The sequence below is a fragment of the Theropithecus gelada genome, chromosome 3, assembly GCF_003255815.1.
Source record: "Theropithecus gelada isolate Dixy chromosome 3, Tgel_1.0, whole genome shotgun sequence".
Lineage (NCBI taxonomy): Eukaryota > Metazoa > Chordata > Mammalia > Primates > Cercopithecidae > Theropithecus > Theropithecus gelada.
In genome coordinates this window covers 8,201,513-8,220,511 of record NC_037670.1, presented here as the reverse complement: position 1 = coordinate 8,220,511, position 18,999 = coordinate 8,201,513, and the positions used below count along the sequence as shown (strand labels likewise).

General features: G+C 53.0%; 1 protein-coding gene across 1 annotated transcript; it reads left to right on the top strand.

Moving 5' to 3' along the window:
* Positions 1 to 2,087: 2,087 nt before the first annotated feature.
* On the top strand, positions 2,088 to 17,794 carry NCF1 (neutrophil cytosolic factor 1). The gene is made up of 11 exons (XM_025379397.1): positions 2,088 to 2,254; positions 5,739 to 5,819; positions 7,753 to 7,828; positions 7,928 to 8,093; positions 9,468 to 9,523; positions 11,649 to 11,771; positions 12,235 to 12,342; positions 13,887 to 14,004; positions 16,692 to 16,796; positions 17,023 to 17,168; positions 17,459 to 17,794. The coding sequence occupies exons 1-11, from the start codon at positions 2,183 to 2,185 to the stop codon at positions 17,578 to 17,580; spliced, it is 1,173 nt and encodes a 390-aa protein (XP_025235182.1). The 5' UTR covers positions 2,088 to 2,182; the 3' UTR covers positions 17,581 to 17,794.
* Positions 17,795 to 18,999: the final 1,205 nt, after the last annotated feature.

The window sequence follows — 18,999 nt, the reverse complement described above, 5'->3', positions numbered from 1 at the left end:
GGCAGGAGAACCGCTTGAACCCGGGAGGCAGATTTTGCAGTGAGCAGAGATCGCACCACTGCACTCCAGCCTGGGCAACAAGAACGAAACTTCGCCTCAAACAAATAAATAAAAGCCCAGTATGTCTCGGCTTTCATCTGCCAGGCTTCAACCCTCACCCCAAGGAGATCAGGTCCGGACCACGAGCTGACCCTGGGCTCGGGCAAAGATGAGTTGGTGCAGCCCCTGGCCTGCTGGGAGGCACAGGCTGCAGTAGGCTGCCTGGGGCTGAGGCTGGCCACTCATGAACTCATGACCTTGAATGAGTTCCAAAAGTTCTGGGCCTCCCAGGCTCTAGGGGGAGTGGGAGAGAGAGGCCTCAGCTTGTCCCTGGGCACGCTGCTCCCTCCTCACCTCTTTGTCCCAAATTCCCTTCCTGGCAAAGCTGACAATCTTATTTCACTCTGGAAGAAACTGAGTCAGCTTTAAGGAACAATTCAATGAAAGATTTGCTTACTTGAGGATCGGAACTCAAGTCTCACTCAAAGTCTGTGCCATTTTCATCCCAGCTGTCACTGGCACTCATCCACACATAGCCAAGGACAAGCACCTAGCACTCGCAATGCGCACTCCCATGCCCACGTTCATTCACTCATTCATTCACTCATTCATTCACTCACTCATTCATTCACTCATTCATTCACTCCTTCATTCACTCATTCACTCATTCACTCACTTGTTCATTCACTCATTCATTCATTCACTCATTCACTCATTCGTTCATTCACTCATTCATTCACTCTTTCATTTACTCATTCATTCACTCATTCATTCATTCACTCGCTCATTCATTCATTCACTCAGTGAATGTTGCAGTCACGATCCAAATATTTATGGTCTCTGTGTGCCAGGCACTAGATGGAAGGGCTGGGGCTACAGCCCCTGATAACCCGGTCATGCCCTAGCTTTCCTGGGACACACATGGTGGTAAGGAGGGACTAAAAAAAGTCAGGCCAGGCACGGTGGCTCATGCCTGTAATCCCAGCTCTTTGAGAGGCAGAGGCAAGGCCAGGTGTGGTGGCTTACACCTGCAATCCCAGCACTTTGGGAGACTGAGGTGGGAGGATCACCTGAGGTCAAGAGTTCAAGACCAGCCTGGCCAACATGGGGAAATCCAGTCTCTATTAAAAAAAAAAAAAAAAAATTAGCCAGGTATGGTGGCACATGCCTGTAATCCCAGCTACTCAAGAGGCTAAGGCAAGAAAATTGCTTGAACCTGGGAGGTGGAGGTTGCAGTGAGCCGAGATCGCGCCATTGCACTCAAGCCTGGGCAACAAGAGCGAGACTCCATCTCAAAACAAAACAAAACAAAACAAAAACAGTGGGAGGCAGAGGCAGGAGGATCATTTGAGGCCAGTAGTTTGAGACCATCCTGGGCAACATAGCAGGACCCTGTCTGTACAAAAAAAATGTAAAAAATTAGCCGGGCATGGTGGAACGCACCTGAAGTCCCAGCAACTCCACAGGCTGAGGCAAGAGGATCACTGGAGCCCAAGAGTTGGAGGCTGCAGTGAACTGATCGCACCACTGTGCTTGAGCCTGGATAACAAAGCAAGATCCTGTCTCAAATAATAATAACAATAATAATAAAGAAAAATAACATGCAATTGGTGATGCATCAATGATAATAAGTGCTCTGCAGAAAAAGGGGGCAGGAAGAGGCTGAGGAAGAGATGAAGTTTGCTAGGCAATGTGAAGTTATCAAGGAAGGCTTCTCGGAAGAGGTGACATTTGGGCAGAGAAATGGAGGAGAGAGTTATGGAGGGAAGACGATGAGTGGGGGGAACATGGTCAAGGCGGGAATATGGTCAAGGGGGGAAAGATGGGCAAGGGGACACAGCAAATACAAAGGCCCTGAGGCAGGAGCAGCTTGGTTCACCCCCAAAACCCATGGGGCCCATGTAGGCGACAGGAAGGACAAGTGTAAACCCTTTTCCTTGTCCCTGCAGGTGTGTGTGAATGTGACTCTGCCCATATTTACACCCTGCAAGCCTGAAGAGTCCCCAGAAACTGAAAGAAGAAGCAAAGCCTTTTCTGTACCCTCCCTGCCCCCTGTCCCGACCGCGACAAAAGCGACTTCCTCTTTCCAGTGCATTTAAGGCACAGCCTGGAAGTGCCAGGGAGCACTGGAGGCCACCCAGTCATGGGGGACACCTTCATCCGTCACATCGCCCTGCTGGGCTTTGAGAAGCGCTTCGTACCCAACCAGCACTATGTGAGTAGCTGGTGGAAGGGATCCCATGGTGGTGATACGGGAGGGACACCGCGGCCACCCTTACAGTCCCAAGGCCAACCAGCTCCAGTGAGGACTAAGGGGGCAGGGTCTTAGCACCCGGTCCCTGGTCTTTGGGCCTGGATCTACCCCTCTGATCCTGGACTCCACCCGGGGAAGACAGTACCCTTGGACCTGCCCTGGGCCCCAGCCCTTTACTGTCCCCGCCTGTGTTCCCAGCCAGGCCCTCAGCCTTAGCTAGGAGTCCTCTCTCTGCTCCCCTGCCATGGCCAGGCAGCCTAGCACTCTCTCAGGTCCAAGGCCCACTCCTCCAGGAAGCCTTCCCTGACTAGCCCTGCTATCAGAGAGTGGCCCTCCCAGGAGGGAGGCCTGGAAACTAAAGCTCTCTCTCTCTCCCCAGCTGCCTGTAGTGTCAGTTAGAGTCTTATCTTCTCCAGTAGGGTGACACCATCACAGGGGCCAAGAGTCCTCCCATCTGTCCCCCGGGAGGCTGGACAAATGCCTGCTCAGACAGGCCAGTCCACTGGGTCCCCTAATCCCATAGGAAGGCCAGGGAGAAGCTACATTTAGGAAATTGAATGAAGCTTGTATGGAACATTTAGTCCTATGTGCCAAGATCTTTCTCTTTTTTGTTGCGTTTTGTTTTTTGAGACAGAGTCTTGCTCTGTTGCCCAGGCCAGAGTGCAGTGGTGTGATCTCAGCTCACTGCAACCTCCGTCTTCTGGGTTCAACCTGTTCTCCTGCCTCAGCCTCCAGAGTAGTTGGGATTACAGCTGCCTGCCACCACAGCTGGCTAATTTTTGCATTTTTTAGTAGAGACGGGGCTTCACCATGTTGGCCAGGCTGATCTCAAACTCCTGACCTCAAAGTGATCCACCCGCTTCGGCCTCCCAAAGTGCTGGGAGCCACCGTTCCTGGGCCTGTTTTTTTGAAATGAGGTCTGGAGTGCAGTGGTGCGATCATAGCTCACTGCAGCCTCGATCTGCCAGGCCCAAGCGATCCTCCTGCCTCAGCCCCTTGAGTAGCTGGGACTACAGGCACACACCACCACTCCTGGCTAATTTTTAAAATTTTTGTAGAGATGAGGTTTCACTATGTTGTACAGGCTAATTTTTTTTTTTTTTTTTTTTTTTTTGAGACGGAGTCTCGCTCTGTGGCCCAGGCTGGAGTGCAGTGGCCGGATCTCAGCTCACTGCAAGCTCCGCCTCCCAGGTTCACACCATTCTCCTGCCTCAGTCTCCCGAGTAGCTGGGACTACAGGTGCCAGCCACCTCGCCCGGCTAGTTTTTTGTATTTTTTTAGTAGAGACGGGGTTTCACCGTGTTAGCCAGGATGGTCTCGATCTCCTGACCTCGTGATCTGCCCGTCTCAGCCTCCCAAAGTGCTGGGATTACAGGCTTGAGCCACTGCACCAGGCCTGTACAGGCTAATCTTGAACTCCTCGGCTTAAGCAACTCTCTGGACTCAGCCTCCCACAGTGCTAGGATTACAAGCGTGAGCTACCGTGCCTAGTCACTTTTCTCCTTTTCTTTGTAACTTTCAGTTTTGAAATTTCAAATTTACAGAAAGGTTACTGGGCTTCAAAACAGTACCAATCACTCCAATAATCTTTCCCTCACCTTCATCCACATGCCTCTTTCTGGGTATATTTTCTGAATTATTTGAGAGTGAGTTGAAGACGTGTTTCTTTACCTCTAAATACTAGTTGTTAGGCATTTCTTAAAATCAAGGGCATTCTCTTACATAATCACAATGCACGTGTCAAAATCAGCAAATTAACATGGACAAAACACCATTATCCACCCACAGACTTTACTGAGATTCCCCCAATTATCCTACTTGCCCTCTGCAGTAAAAACTTTTTTCAGGTCTAGGATCCAGTCAAGGATCAATGTCATGGCCTTTAACCTTCTTTAATCTGGATTTAATCTGGATCGGTCTTTTTATCTTTTTTCTTTTTCTTTTTTTTTTGGCACAGTGTCTCACTCTGTTGCCAGAGTGGAGTGCAGTGGTGCAATCTCGGTTCACTGCAACCTCTGCCTCCCAGGTTCAAGAGATTCTCCTGCCTCAGCCTCCTGAGTAGCTAGGAGTACAGGTGCCCGCCACAACGCCCAGCTCGTATTTTCTGGTAGAGACAGGGTTTCGCCATGTGGATTCTGGATCAGTTTTTTTTTTTGTTTGTTTGTTTTTTGTTTTTATGAGATGGAGTCTTGCTCTGTCACCCAGGCTGGAGTGCAGCGGCACGATCTCCACTCACTGCAACCTCCTTCTCCCGAGTTTAAGCAATTCTTGTGCCTCAGCCTCCTGAGTAGCTGGGATTACAGGCATGCGCCACCACGCCCAGCTAATTTTTGTATTTTTAGTAGAGACAGGGTTTCACCATGTTGGCCAGGCTGGTCTCGAACTCCTGACTTCAGGTGATCTGCCCACCTCAACATCCCAAAGTGCTGGGATTACAGGCGTGAGCCTCCGCGTCCAGCTGATTCTGGATCAGTCTTAATCAGTCTTTGTCTTTTGCAACTTTGATGTTTTGCAGAGAGCAGGACAGTTACTTTGTACAATGTCCCTTGGTTTGAGTTTCTCTTCATTAGATTCAGTTTGCGCATCCAGGGCAGTGGATCTTAGATGCGATGTTGTCTTCTTTTTAATTTTTTTGAGAGGGAGTCTCACTTTGTCACCCAGGCTGGGGTGCAGTGGCACAACCTCGGCTCACTGCAGCCTGCACCTCCTGGGTTCAAGCAATTCTCCTGTCTCAGCCTCCCAAGTAGCTGGAATTACAACTACCCACCACCACTCCCAGCTAAGTTTTGTATTTTTAGTAGAGACAGAGTTTCACCATATTGGTCAGGCTGGTCTCGAATTCCTGACCTCAGGTGATCCACCTGCCTTGGCATCCCAAAGTTCTGGGATTACAGACATGAGCCACTATGCCCAACCTGCCTGACTCTCCCCTCCCCTCCCGACCCAAGCTGGAGTGCAGTGGTGCAATCATAGCTCACTAAAGCCTTGACCTACAAGGCTCAAGCAATTCTCCTGCCTCAGCTGGGACCACAGATGTGCGGCACCACACCCGGCCAATTTTTGTATTTCTAGTAGATATGGGGATCTCGCTATATTGCCCAGGCTAGTCTCGAACTCCTGAACTCAAGCGATCTTCCCACCTCAGTCCTAAGAAGTGCTGGGATTCCAGGTGTGAGCCACCGTGCCCAGCCTAGGTCCTACTTTTATCTCCAATTTACGGATGAGTCCATTTGAGAGAAGCTGACCATCTTGCCCTGGGTCTCAAGGCTGGGGTGTGGCAGCACTGGGGTCCACGTGTGTGCCCTTTCTGCAATCCTGGACCACCCCAAAGATGTCCCTCACCCAATCCTCTGGACTTCCTCCAGGGGGTAGTGGGATCCTGGGTGCACACAGCAAAGCCTCTTTGGAAGCTGAATGGGGTCCCCCCGACTCTGGCCTTCCCCAGGTGTACATGTTTCTGGTGAAATGGCAGGACCTGTCCGAGAAGGTGGTGTACCGGCGCTTCACGGAGATCTACGAGTTCCATGTGAGTGTGGGGACAGAGGAGGGAGAGGGACCCACCGTTCCAGCTCTACCCTTTGGGGAGGACCTTAGCCCAGGTGGTGCGGAAACTGCAGAACCCAGACTCCCCTCCCAGACCACAGTTAAAGGGGATTGATTTATTTATATATATTTTTGTGACAGCGTCTTGCTCTGTCACCCAGGCTGCAGTGCAATCATAGCTCGCTGCAGCCTCAACCACTGGGGCTCAAGTGATCCTGCTGCCTTAGCCTCCTGAATAGCTGGGACTGTAGGTGCGCATCACCGTGTGTGGCTAATTTTTCGTGTTTTTTGTAAAGACGGGGATCTCACTATGTTGCCTAAGCTGGTCTTGAACTCCAGACCTCAAGTGATCCTCCTGCCTTGGCCTCCCAAAGCTAAGGGGGCATTTTAAAAAACATTTTTCCCCCTGAAGCATTTAAGAAGTCTTGCTGAAAACAGTGAATAAAATGAAAAACACCAAATTCTCATTTTAAAGTAAAACAGACAGGATCTCCCAGAACGTTCCTAGAATGGAACCATTCTTACCACTTTTGAAAAACAAAGACCGCCGGGCACAGTGGCTCAAGCCTGTAATCCCAGCACTTTGGGAGGCCGAGATGGGCGGATCACAAGGTCAGGAGATCAAGACCATCCTGGCTAACCCGGTGAAACCCCGTCTCTACTGAAAAATACAAAAAATTAGCCGGGCGAGGTGGCGGGAGCCTGTGGTCCCAGCTACTCGGGAGGCTGAGGCAGGAGAATGGCGGGAACCCGGGAGGCGGAGCTTGCAGTGAGCTGGGATCCGGCCACTGCACTCCAGTTTGGGCGACAGAGCGAGACTCTGTCTCAAAAAAAAAAAAAGAAAATCAAAGCCAAGTTCTAGATCCCGAATAACAAATGCACCTGCTGATAAACATTCTCCTTGTGGTTGTAGTCCCAATGGTAGTTATTTTCCTAAATTTTACATTTGTATCTTTTTAAGAATGAGTTATCAGTTTTTAAAAAATATTTGTTTTTCTTTTGAGATGAGGTCTTACTCTGTCGCCCAGGCTGGGGTGCAGTGGTGCGATCTCGGCTCACTGCAGCCTCAACTTCCAGGGCTGAAGCGATTCTCCCATCTCAGCCTCCCATGTTGAGATCACAGGTGTGCACCACCACACCTGGCTCCTTTTCCTGATTTGTTTTTTGCAGAGATGGGGTTTCACTATGTTGCCCAGGCTGGTCTCTAACTCCTGGACTCAAGTGATCCTCCTGCCTCAGCCTCCCAAATTGCTAGGATTACAGGTTTGAGCCCCTGAACCTGGCCAACCTGAGTTTTAAGAGGATCCCTCTGGCGCCTGGATTGAGGACAGACAAGGGTGGACGGGGGCCTGGTAGTGGGTAGGGCCAGGAGGGTGGTGGTGGTGGGAAGCGGTCAGATCCCAAAGAGATTTGGGGATTGGAAGCAAAAGGATTTGCTGGTGACTTGCACGTGGGAGGCAGAGAGGTCAGTGCCTCTGCTAATCAAGGAATCCAGATTGCCACCGAAATTTCTAGGCCCGAGATATTAAGGCAGTGTCTCACTCTGTCACCTAAGTTGGAGTGCAGTGGTGCCATCTCGGCTCACCATAACCTCCGCCTCCCAGGTTTAAGCGATTCTCCCACCTCAGCCTCCTGAGTAGCTAGGATTACAGGCGTGTGCTAACACTCCCAGCTAATTTTTGTATTTTTAGTAGAGATGGAGTTTCGCCATGTTGGCCAGGCTGGTCTTGAACTCCTGACCTCAAGTGATCCACCCAGGACAGCCTCCCAAAGTGCTGGGATTACAGGCATGAGCCACCACACTCAGCCTTTTAGGTAGTTTTGAGAAGTATTTAGGTCACTTCCAATCTCGTGCTTTTCCAAGTATTGTAAACTACAAATATTCCTTCCCGTCTTCTTGTCTTTTTAATGTTTAGAAAACCTTAAAAGAAATGTTCCCTATTGAGGCAGGGGCGATCAATCCAGAGAACAGGACCATCCCCCACCTTCCAGGTGAGCGCGGGGCTGAGCCGCCTGTCGGGGGGTCGGTGGCGGGGGCTCACCTGCCCTCCCAGCCCCTCTCGGGCTTGACCTCATGTTCTCTGGTGCCAGCTCCCAGGTGGTTCGACGGGCAGCGGGCCGCCGAGAACCGCCAGGGCACGCTTACTGAGTACTGCAGCACGCTCATGAGCCTGCCCACCAAGATCTCCCGCTGTCCCCACCTCCTCGACTTCTTCAAGGTGCGCCCCAACGACCTCAAGCTCCCCACGGACAACCAGTGAGTGGCCTTTTCACGCTGCCAGGCGGGAGAGGGAAGGGGGGTGGGACTTTCCGTGTTTTGCAGACGAGGAAACCGAGGCTCAGAGAGGGAAAGCCGCCTTCTCAGAGCCACACAGCCAGAAAGAGGAGGCAGATTCCGCCTCCAGCCCCTGTGACCCCGCCAAGCCTCCACCTTCATCCTTCACACCTCAGGGCACTGGGGGAAGCACTCAGGGCCGGAGGTCCAGAGTCTTGGGTCCTCATCCCGACCCTGCGGCCACCTGGCCATGGGACCCAGAGCCGGCCACCACTGCCCTCTGAACGCAGGTTCTCCATTTCTATAACGGGCAGTGAGGATCAGAAGAAGCAATGGGTGTCTTGCGGAGCTCCCCAGAAGGATGTGGGGTTGATGCCTCTGCTAAGTACTGAGCAAGTCTGGGGTCTCCTGTACCCAGGACCCTGTGTGGAAGGCACCTGAGAGGCTGAGGGAGCTCCAGGCAGGCTGCGGAAGTCCCCTTCTCCACCCCTCTCTGGTCACCGAAGCTCAAAGTGGGGGGCGTGAGGACAGGCCGTTACCCCCTCGCCAAGGCACCCAGGCTGCCAAGACACAGACAGGCAGCATTGCTCCGGCCGGCACTTATTTACCCTTGAAGGTGTCCCCTGGTCCAAGGAAGGGCAGTTCTCATCAGCCTGGGAGGTGGGGGAAGGATGGACTCCACAGTGGGGTCCGCTCCTCATTGCCTGCTCTCTCAGGGCTCCAGAAGGAGGAAGAGGCTGGGCACAGTGGCTCACGCCTATAATCCCAGCACTTTGGAAGGTCGAGGTGGGCGGATCACCTGAGGTCAGGAGTTCCAGACCATCCTGGCCAACATGGTGAAACCCCATCTCTACCAAAAATATAAAAATTTAGTCAGGCATAGTGGTGTGCTCCTGTAAACCCAGCTACTTGGGAGGCTGAGGCAGGAGAATCGCTTGAACCCTGGAGGCAGAGGTTGCAGTGGGCTGAGATCGTGCCACTGCACTCCAGCCTGGGTGACACAGCGAGACTCTGTCTCAAAAAAAAAAAAAAAAAAAGAAGAAGAAGAAGAAGAAGAAGGAAGATGGCCTGGGAGCTCCCAAGAGCATTTCCCAGGCTTAGGGTATCCTTAGAGTCTGCAAGAGGCTATGCAGTGTCCCCCTCATGTCCCTCCCTTGGGTTGCCCGAGCAGATCCTCCCACCCCTGTCACTTCCCAAAGCCCTTCCTCAGCCAGTCCGGTTGCTCTCTTCTCTCCGCAGTGCCCCTTCCCTTCCCCAGGTCCCTTTTCTCTTGGGGAGCTCCTCTGTAAGTCTACCCAGCGCCTCTCCTTCCTCCGTGGGAAGCCGAGGGTCTCACCTAGACTGTTCTCTCCTCAGGACAAAAAAGCCAGAGACATACTTGCTGCCCAAAGACGGCAAGAGTACCGCGGCGGGTGAGAGGACAGTGGGGCAGCCAGGGGCAGGGTCACCCCGAGGAGATCCAGAGTTGGGGGGTGTTCAGGGAAAAAAGCGGGGGCTGGGAGCAGATCGGGAGGGCTCACAGCTACCCTGCTGAAGAATTGGGTCTTTGGGTCGGGTGCGGTTGGTCATGCCTGTAATCTCAGCACTTTGGGAGGCCGAGGTGGGAGGATCACTTGAGGTCAGGGGTTCGAGACCAGCCTGGCCAACATGGAGAAACCCCGTCTCTACTAAAAATCCAAATTAGCCAGGTGTGGTGGCAGGCGCCTGTAGTCCCAGCCACTGGGAAGGCTGAGGCAGGAGAATCGCTTGAACCTGGGAGACAGAGTTTGCAGTGAGCCCAGATCGTGCCATTGCACTCCAGCCTGGGTGACAGAGCCAGACTCCATCTCAGGAAAAAAAAAAAAAAAAAGAAGAAGAAGAAGAAGAATTGGATGTTTGGAAGGTCCTTGGAGACTGAAAGGAGCCCTTTGCAGGTGGCAGTGCAGAGATCAGCACAGACCCTGGCTCCCGGCAGCCGGGGCAGTGTTTGTGGCTGAATGAATGAACAGGTTTTGGAGGCCAACATGGCCTTCAGAGGTGATACAGGGCTGTGGCAGTTTCTAATATTATTGCACAGTCACTGCTAATAACAACAATAATAATAATAGCTAACATTAGTAGAGCACTTACTCTGTGCCAGCCACTATTTTGTTTTTGTTGTTTTCAGTGGCAGGGTCTCTCTCTATTGCCCAGGCTGGAGTGAAGTGGTGTGATCATAGCTCACTACAGCCTCGACCTCCTGGGCTGAAGCGATCCTCCCACCTCAGCCTCCCAAGTAGCTGGGATTACAGGTGTGTGCCACCATGCCCAGCTAATTTTTAATTTTTTGGTAGAGATGGGGTCTCACTACATTGCCCAGGCTGGTCTTAAGCTCTTGGCCTCAAGCAGCCCTCCTGCCTAGGCCTCCCAAAGTGCTGGGATTACAGATATGAGCCACTGTGCCCGGCTTTTTCTTCTTCTTATAAGGACACCAGGCCTGTTGGGTTAGGGCCCACTCTAATGACCTCATTTTAACTTAATTACCTCTTGCAAGACCCTATCTCCAAATACACCCACACTCTAAGGCATAGTGGCCCTAACTGGGGGGTTAGGACTTCAACATATGAAGTTTGAGAAGACTGATCTCAGCCAATAACAAACAGCATCAGCACCTCCTCGGTTGGATGAAGGGGCTGGTCAGAAATGCACTCAGGTCCCACGGTGGGCCTACTGAACAGGATAGGCATTTTAGCAAAATCCCAGGCATTTGAGTGCACCTTAAAGTTACGAAAAGGCCAGGTGCTGTGGCTTATGCCTGTAATCTCGGCACTTTGGGAGGCCAAGGTGGGTGGATCACCTGAGGTCAGGAGTTCAAGACCAGCCTGACCAATATTGTGAAACTCCATCTCTACTAAAAATACAAAAATTAGCCGGGCGTGGTAGCAGGTGCTTGTAGTCCCAGCTACTTGGGAGGCTGAGGTAGGTGAATTGCTTGAACCTGGCAGGTGGAGGTTGCAGTAAGCCAAGATTGCACCACTGCACTCCAGCCTGGGCGACAGAGTGAGACTCCGTCTCAAAAAAAAAAAAAAAAAAAAAAAAAGTTGGGAAAAGGCCAGGTGCAGTGGCCTGTAATCCCAACACTTTAAGAGGCTGAGGTGGGAGAATCCTTTGAGCCCAGGAGTTTAAGACCAGCCTGGGCATTGTCCCAAGACCTTGTCTTTACAAAAAATTAGCCAGGTATAGTGGCATATGCCTGCAGTCCCAGCTATTTGGGAGGCTGAGACAGGGAGATTGCTTGAGCCTAGGAGTCCAGGGCTGCAGTGAGCTGTGATCATGTCACTGTACTCTAGCCTGGGCAACAGAGCAAGACTCTGTCTCCATAAAAGAAACTAAAGTTGAGAAAGGCTCACTAACTTCATCAGATGAGAACAAGGACATGCTTGAATTGGGAGGCCAAAGCCTGGAGAACGCTATGCGCCCAGGAAATGCAGGCAGCAGAGACTCAGGACGCCAGCACCTGTTCTGGAGGCCCAGATGGGCCCTGCAGTGCCCACTCACCCTGCCCTCCCTCTGCTCCAGACATCACCGGTCCCATCATCCTGCAGACGTACCGCGCCATTGCCGACTATGAGAAGACCTCAGGCTCTGAGATGGCTCTGGCCATGGGGGACGTGGTGGAGGTCGTGGAGAAGAGCGAGAGCGGTCAGACCTCCCGCCCTACGGGGCTCCTTCCCCTGGTGCTCAGGAACCCACAGCCACAAGCCCCCTGCCAAGGCTCAGACAGCCTGGCCCCTGGGAGGACTCTGGTTCCTTTAGGGGCCCTGAATGTCCTCCCCACACTGCGAGTCGCCCTGTCTCTGAGTGTGCACCCTGCAGTCGCTGTGGGCATCTGTGCATGGCAGGCCGGGGCAGTGCATGTCTGGGTGTTCTGTCTGGGTGGGTATGGGACCGTCTGCTCATTATGAAGTGGGCTCAGAGCTATGGTTCTGTGAGCATATGTGCATGCATGCATGTGACCTCGTTGTCCAGTGAGGTGAAGGTGACATTTCCAAATCTGAGCATTGGACATTGGTGTGTCTGTGTCCCTATGTCCTCACCGTCCCTGATGGCTGCAGGGAGCCTCCGGGTCCCGCCCCTCAGTCACATTCCCGCCTCTCCGGCACAGGTTGGTGGTTCTGTCAGATGAAAGCAAAGCGAGGCTGGATCCCAGCATCCTTCCTCGAGCCCCTGGACAGTCCCGACGAGACGGAAGACCCTGAGCCCAACTATGCAGGTGCCCCCTGCCCTCCCAGGCCATAGGGGTGTGGGAGAAAGGGGCAGGCGGGACCCAGGGATGTTGAGTGACTGCTTTGGAGTCTGGGCTGCTTGCTGGCTTGGCAGAAAAGTCAGGGCTGAGACCTCATCTTCTCTGACTTGGGGGGCCCTGGCAGGTTGCGATATCCTTGGTCCGGACAGGGAACCAGGAGGAGGAGCAAACGATGGGGGAGGGTGGGAAGTCAGTTATGTCTATGGGTATGTGGTCAGGTCCAGTGGGAAACTGAAGGACGAGCAGACCTTAGGCTCAGGAAGGAGGGCTGCCTGGAGGTGGGGGCGTCATCACTGACCAGAAAGGGAAAACTGGCAGTGCTGGGGCTGGATGGGGCCTGCATTGAGCTCGGAAAAAAACTATAATAGAATTGGTTACCATTTTATTTTATTTATTTATTTATTTATCTTTGTTGTTGTTGTTGAGACAGCGTCTCACTCCCTTGCTCAGGCTGGAGTGCAGTGGTGTGATCTCGGTTCACTGCAATCTCTGCTGTCCCGGGTTCAAGTCATTCTCCAGCCTCAGCCTCCTGAGTAGCTGGGATTACAGGCATGTGCCACCACACCCAGCTAATTTTTGTATTTTTAATAGAGACGGGTTTCACCATGTTGGCCAGGCTGGTCTCGAACTTCTGACCTCAGGTAATCCGCCTGCCTCAGTCTCCCAAAGGGCTGGGATTACAGGTATGAGCCACTGCCCCTGGCCTGGTTACCCACATTTTAAAATGGCGTGATTTCACCCTTTTATGTGGATTTACAGCCTTTTTTTTTTTTTTTTTTTTACAAAGTCTGGCTCTGTCAACCCAGGCTGGAGTGTAGTAATGCAATCTTGGCTCACTGCAACCTTCACCTCCTGGGTTCAAGCAATTCTCCCACCTCAGCCTCCTGAGTAGCTGGGATTACAGGCGTGCACCACCACGCCAGGCTAATTTTTGTATTTTTAGTAGAGATGGGGTTTCACCATGTTGGACAGGCTGGTCTTGAACTCCTGACCTCAGGTGATCCACCCACCTCGGCCACCCAAAGTGCGGGGATTACAGGCGGGAACCACCTCGTCCAGCCTGTGGCTATTGTTTAAACACTGGGAAGGCCTGCAGCCGACAGCCACAGCCAAGCAGTTCCCAGTGCCACGTGGACAGGCGCTCCACCCACCTACTCATGGCTGGTCTCTTGTCATATTTAGGTGTCTGGACAGACCTTCATCGTTGTGGAATCTGGTCCCCGGAGTGGGTGGCAATGAATGGGACTGGACAAGCTCACCTGGGTGTAGGGGGCAGAGGGCAGAAGTCCAGAGTGTGCCCCCAGAGAGGGTGCCAGCAGGAGCTTGCCGAGGGAAACCGGGATGGAGTAGGAGGATGGGGGGAGGAGACCCAGAAGAGGGGCGCTGTGGGCCCTGGGTGGGTCTGGAGTGCCTGGAGGAAGCCCAGGTGCAGAGAGAAGAAGACGGGATGGGTGGTGAGCCCCGGGCTGGCCAGATCTCACACCGTGTTCTGTGCCCCCGCCGTGGACCAGGCGAGCCGTACGTTGCCATCAAGGCCTACGCTGCTGTGGAGGAGGACGAGGTGTCCCTGCTCGAGGGCGAAGCTGTTGAGGTCATTCACAAGCTCCTGGACGGCTGGTGGGTCATCAGGTAGGAGGGCTCCGCTCCATCCAGGGCACCCACCCGAGTCAGCCCCACCCAGGGTGGGACTGTTTGGGGATCTGGGGTGACTTGTCCCTGGGACTCTGGGTAAGCCACTGCCTCTCTCTGGGCTCAGTTTCCATCTCAGTAGCAGGGACGGGTGAGCCCACCCTGGCCTGTCTTGTGGGGATCCAATGTCCTTGTCCAGGTGCATGCATCTTTGCTTTGTGATTTAGGATCTTTCCCTAACCATCTATTATTATTCCTTCTCTGGCAACACGGTGAACTGTTGTATGAATAATTACATTCCTGGCTGGGTGCAGTGACTCAGGCCTGTAATCCCAGCACTTTGGGAGCCAGAGGCAGGATGATCACGTGAGGTCAGGAGTTTGAGACCACGCAGGCCAACATGGCAAAACCCTTCTCTACTAAAAATAGAAAAATTAGCTGGGTGTGGTGGTGGGAGCCTGTTATCCCAGCTACTCAGGAGGCTGAGGCAGGAGAATTGCTTGAACCCAGGAGGCAGAGGTTGCAGTGAGCCGAGATCGCGCCATTGCACTCCAGCCTGGGCGACAAAGAGCGAAACTCTGTCTAAAAAAAAAAAAAAAAAAAAAAAAAGATTACATTCTTTTATCATTCCTTTTTCTTTTAAAGCTTTCTTGTGGTTCGGTGTGGTGTCTCATGCCTGTAATCCCAACACTTTGGGAAGCTGAAGTGGGAGGATCACTCAAGGCTACAAGTTCAAGACTAACCTGGGCAATGTAGGGAGACCCCTGTCTCCACAAAAAAAATTAAAAATTAGCTGGATGTAGTAGCACATGCCTGTAGCCCCAGCTACTCAAGAGGCTGAGGTGACAGGATCGCTTGACCCCAGGAGTTGGAGGCTGCAGTGAGCTATGACTGCACCACTACACTCCAGCCTGGGTGATGGAATAAGACTCTGTCTCTTTAAAAAAAAAAAAAAAAAAAAAAGCTTCCATTGCCTTCCCATCTGTGTATCCTCCAAATGAATGCAGAAATACTAATTTTTTTTTTTTCTTTCTGGTTCTGGGGATCACAGAATTCTAGTGGCTGGTGGAGCCATTTCCCTGGAGCCACAGGGCCTCCCAGGTCCTTTCCTGTGTCTTCATTTTTTTACAAATTTATTTATTTTTTGAGACAGGGTCTTGCTCTGACTTCCAGGCTGGAGCACAGTCATAACTCATTCAAGTGATCCTCCTGCCTCAGCCTCCCAAGTAGCTGGGACTACAGGTGAGCACCACCACATCCGGCTAATGTTTTTTAATTTTTTTGTAGGGATGGGGTCTCACTATGCTGCCAAGACTAGTCTTAAACTCCTGGCCTCAAGAGATCCTCCTGCCTTGGCCTCCCAAAGCACTAAGATTACAGGAATGAGCCTCCATGCTGGGCCTTTGCTGGCGTCTTCAGAGCCCTAGGTCACAGGACCAGCCTGGCGCCCTGCTGCAAGCTTATCTTAAAGCTAGGACCACAACATACATACCTGCAGCCGGGCTCTGGGCCAGAGGGCTTTGAAGCAGCATTTCTCAGCCTTTTAGACACATACTCTGTTAACCCCCATCCTGTGTCCCTGATAATCTTCTTGTGATCCTCCCATCAGCCAATAATTAGGGTTTTATGTGAACCTTGTATTATGCAAAGTTTTGGGTTTTTTTTAACTCCTAAATATAATATTGAAAATAGAAGGAAAGTCTTTTCAACAAATGGTGCTGGAACAGGTGGATTTCCATACTGAAAAAAAAAAAAAGCAAAAAACAAACCCAGACCCCTACCTCACACTGTGCACAGATGTTTACTTCAGATGGATCACAGGTTTATCCCAGAGTAAAACCTGAAACTAAAAAGCGTTTGGGGCCAGATGGGGAGCTCACACCTGTAATCCCAGCACTTTGGGAGACTGAGGCGGGTGGATCACTTGAGGTCAGGAGTTCAAGACCAGTCATGACCAACATGGTGAAATCCTGTCTCTACTAAAAAAATATAAAATTAACCAAGCGTGGTGGCACATGCCTGTAATCCTAGCTACTTGGGAAGCTGAGGCAGGAGAATTGCTTGAACTTGGGAAGCAGAGGTTGCAATGAGCCGACATCGCACCATTGCACTCCAGCCTAGGCAACAAGAGCAAAACTCTGTCTTGGGGTTGGGCGGGAGGAAAGTATTTGGAAGAAAGCACAGAATTTGGTAGCTTGGAGGTAGGTAAAGGTTCGTAGGAGACAGAAGGCAGTTAACATAAAAGAAAAACTGGCAAATATAATCTGCCAATGTTTCTTTTTTCTTTAATTTTTTTGGGAGGTATCTATAGGGGTCTTGCTATGTTGCCCAGGCTGGTCTCGAACTCCTGGCCTCAAGCGATCCTCCCACCTAGATCCCTCAAAGTACTGGGATTACAGGCGTGAGCGACCGTGCCCTGCCCATTATTGCCAATGTCTTATAGCAAATACCTGTTCCCTGCGGTGACCTGGATCTGCTAACCTCCACCCCTGCATAGACTGTGGAAGGATTGCTGGAAGGGTCTCAGTTGCACAGACCAGGAAACTGAGGCCCACAGAGGCAGGTGTCCGGTTGTTTGCAACCTCTCAGCCTGACCTAACCCCAATTGTTCAGAGAGAGCCCTGAAACCCCTCCTCTGAGAGACCCCCAGGTGACTGCCCCAGCCTCAAGGGCTGCCTCTGTTGCAGGAAAGATGACGTCACAGGCTACTTCCCGTCCATGTACCTGCAAAAGTCGGGGCAAGACATGTCCCAGGCCCAACGCCAGATCAAGCGCGGGGCGCCGCCCCGCAGGTGAGCGGGGTTCCCCGGGGCTGGGCGGGGTCGAGGGGGGCGCACCACGGTTTCGCTCTGTCTAGGCAGCTTGGCAGTGCCGGGGCGGGGGCTCTCAGCGGCAGGAGAGGCAGAACCCTCACCGGGGAAAGGGGCTGGACGCGCCTGGCCGCGGTATAGGGCTCATCGAGTCCCTGGGGGCAGGGGAGCGCTCGGGCTTTGACGACGCCCTGTCCCGCTGGGCCAGGTCGTCCATCCGCAACGCGCACAGCATCCACCAGCGGTCGCGGAAGCGCCTCAGCCAGGACGCCTATCGCCGCAACAGCGTCCGTTTTCTGCAGCAGCGACGCCGCCAGGCGCGGCCGGGACCGCAGAGCCCCGGGAGCCCTCTCGGTGAGTGCAGCAGAAGGGGGCAGGCCGGGTAAGCCCTAGGGGCGGAGTCAGCGGGGGGGGGGCGGAGCCAGAGGGCGGAATCAGAGGGAGAGGCGGACACTGGAGGCGGGGCCAGAGGAGGAGCGGGAGCTAGGGAGCGGAGGCGGAGTCAGAGGGAGAGGCACGACCGCGAGGCGAGGCCAGAGCGCGGAGCAGGAGTTAGAGAACGCGGCGGGGCGGGGCCAGAGATCACTGTGGGCGGGGCCATCTTTCGGGGCGGGGCTTCTGACTCGGCCCTGCTCTGCCCGCAGAGGAGGAGCCGCAGACCCAGCGCTCTAAACCGCAGCCGGCGGTGCCCCCGCGGCCCAGCGCTGACCTCATCCTGAACCGCTGCAGCGAGAGCACCAAGCGGAAGCTGGCGTCTGCCGTCTGAGGGTAGAGCGCAGTCCCCAGCTAGCGTCTCGGCCCCTCCCGCCCCGTCCCTGTATATACGTGTTCTATAGAACCTGTTGTCTGGACGCCGAGGCCAGCCCCGGCCCCTGTCCAGCGCGGCTCCCGCCACCCTCAATAAATGTTGCTTGGAGTGGACCGAGGCTCTGCAGGGATGCCGGGAGGGCCGGGCTCCGCCCCAGGGGTATTTCTAAGTTAAGGACAGGAGGTTGTGAGTTCTGCTGGGGGGAAGTTGCAAAGAGTCGAGGTCTGGTTGCATACTGCCCTGGCCTTGGTCAAGAACAGGTTTGCACAAGGCCAAGTGCAAGAGGAACTCCCGGTTTCCTGCTGACCGTTTGGTCAGAAACCACCGGCTTGGACTCTGGCGGAAAAGTCCTGAAGATGGGTGGGCACAGTGCAGCGGGACAGCCCTGTCTCATGACAGGAGACAGGCTGCCATCCAGGGTACATGGGTGACCCTATAGCTGGGATTAAAAAAAAAAAAAAGTTATAACTTAGATCCGGGCGCGGTGGCTCACGCCTGTAATCCCAGCACTTTGGGAGGCCGAGGTGGGAGGATCGCTTGAGCTCAGGAGTTGGAGACCAGCCTGGCCAATATGGTGAAACCCCATCTCTACCAAAAATACAAAAATTAGCTGGGTGTGGTGGCACGCGCCCATAAGCCCAGCTACTGGGAAGGCTGAGGCATGAGCATCGCTTGAACCCAGGAGGCAGAGGTTGCAGTGAGCCGAGATGGCGCCACTGCACTCCAGCCTGGACTACAGAGCGAGATTCTATCTCAAAAAAAAAAAAAAAAAAAAAGAAGTAACAGGTACAGGGTGTCCTCTGTTATTCACTGAGACCGTGCCCTGGTAGTGAGGTTGTACCAGAAAGCAAATATTCACTATGAACACATCCTCACCGCTCACCCTAGCATTGCTGCCAGCTCGTAGCCTGAAAGCCTTTGCTCTGAGGGCAGTTCTTTCCGCAAAATGCAGACACGAAGGTGCAAAGTGAAGCTGCCAGTCTTGCAAAAGATGTAACTTGTCACGAAGGCCACGAGTGGCAGGGAGAGCTGTCCCACATATGCGGAAGTGGCTATGTGAGGATGGGGGAGGCAGGTCCCTTAGAGATAAGAGAAAATCATAAGGGGAACAGATATTTGTCAAGAGAATAGGCTGACCATCAAAGGACTGACAGAAGCTTTCAGAAAACCACTGGATGGCTGGGAATAGTGGCTCAGGCCTGTAATCCCAGCACTTTGGGAGGCCAACGTGGGTGAATCACTTGAGGTCAGGAGTTCCAGACCAGCCTGGCCAACATGGTGAAACCCCATCTCTACAGAAAACATAAAAATTAGCCAGGCGTGGTGGTGCAAGCCTAGAATCCCAGCTACTCGGGAGGCTGAGGCAGGAGAATCACT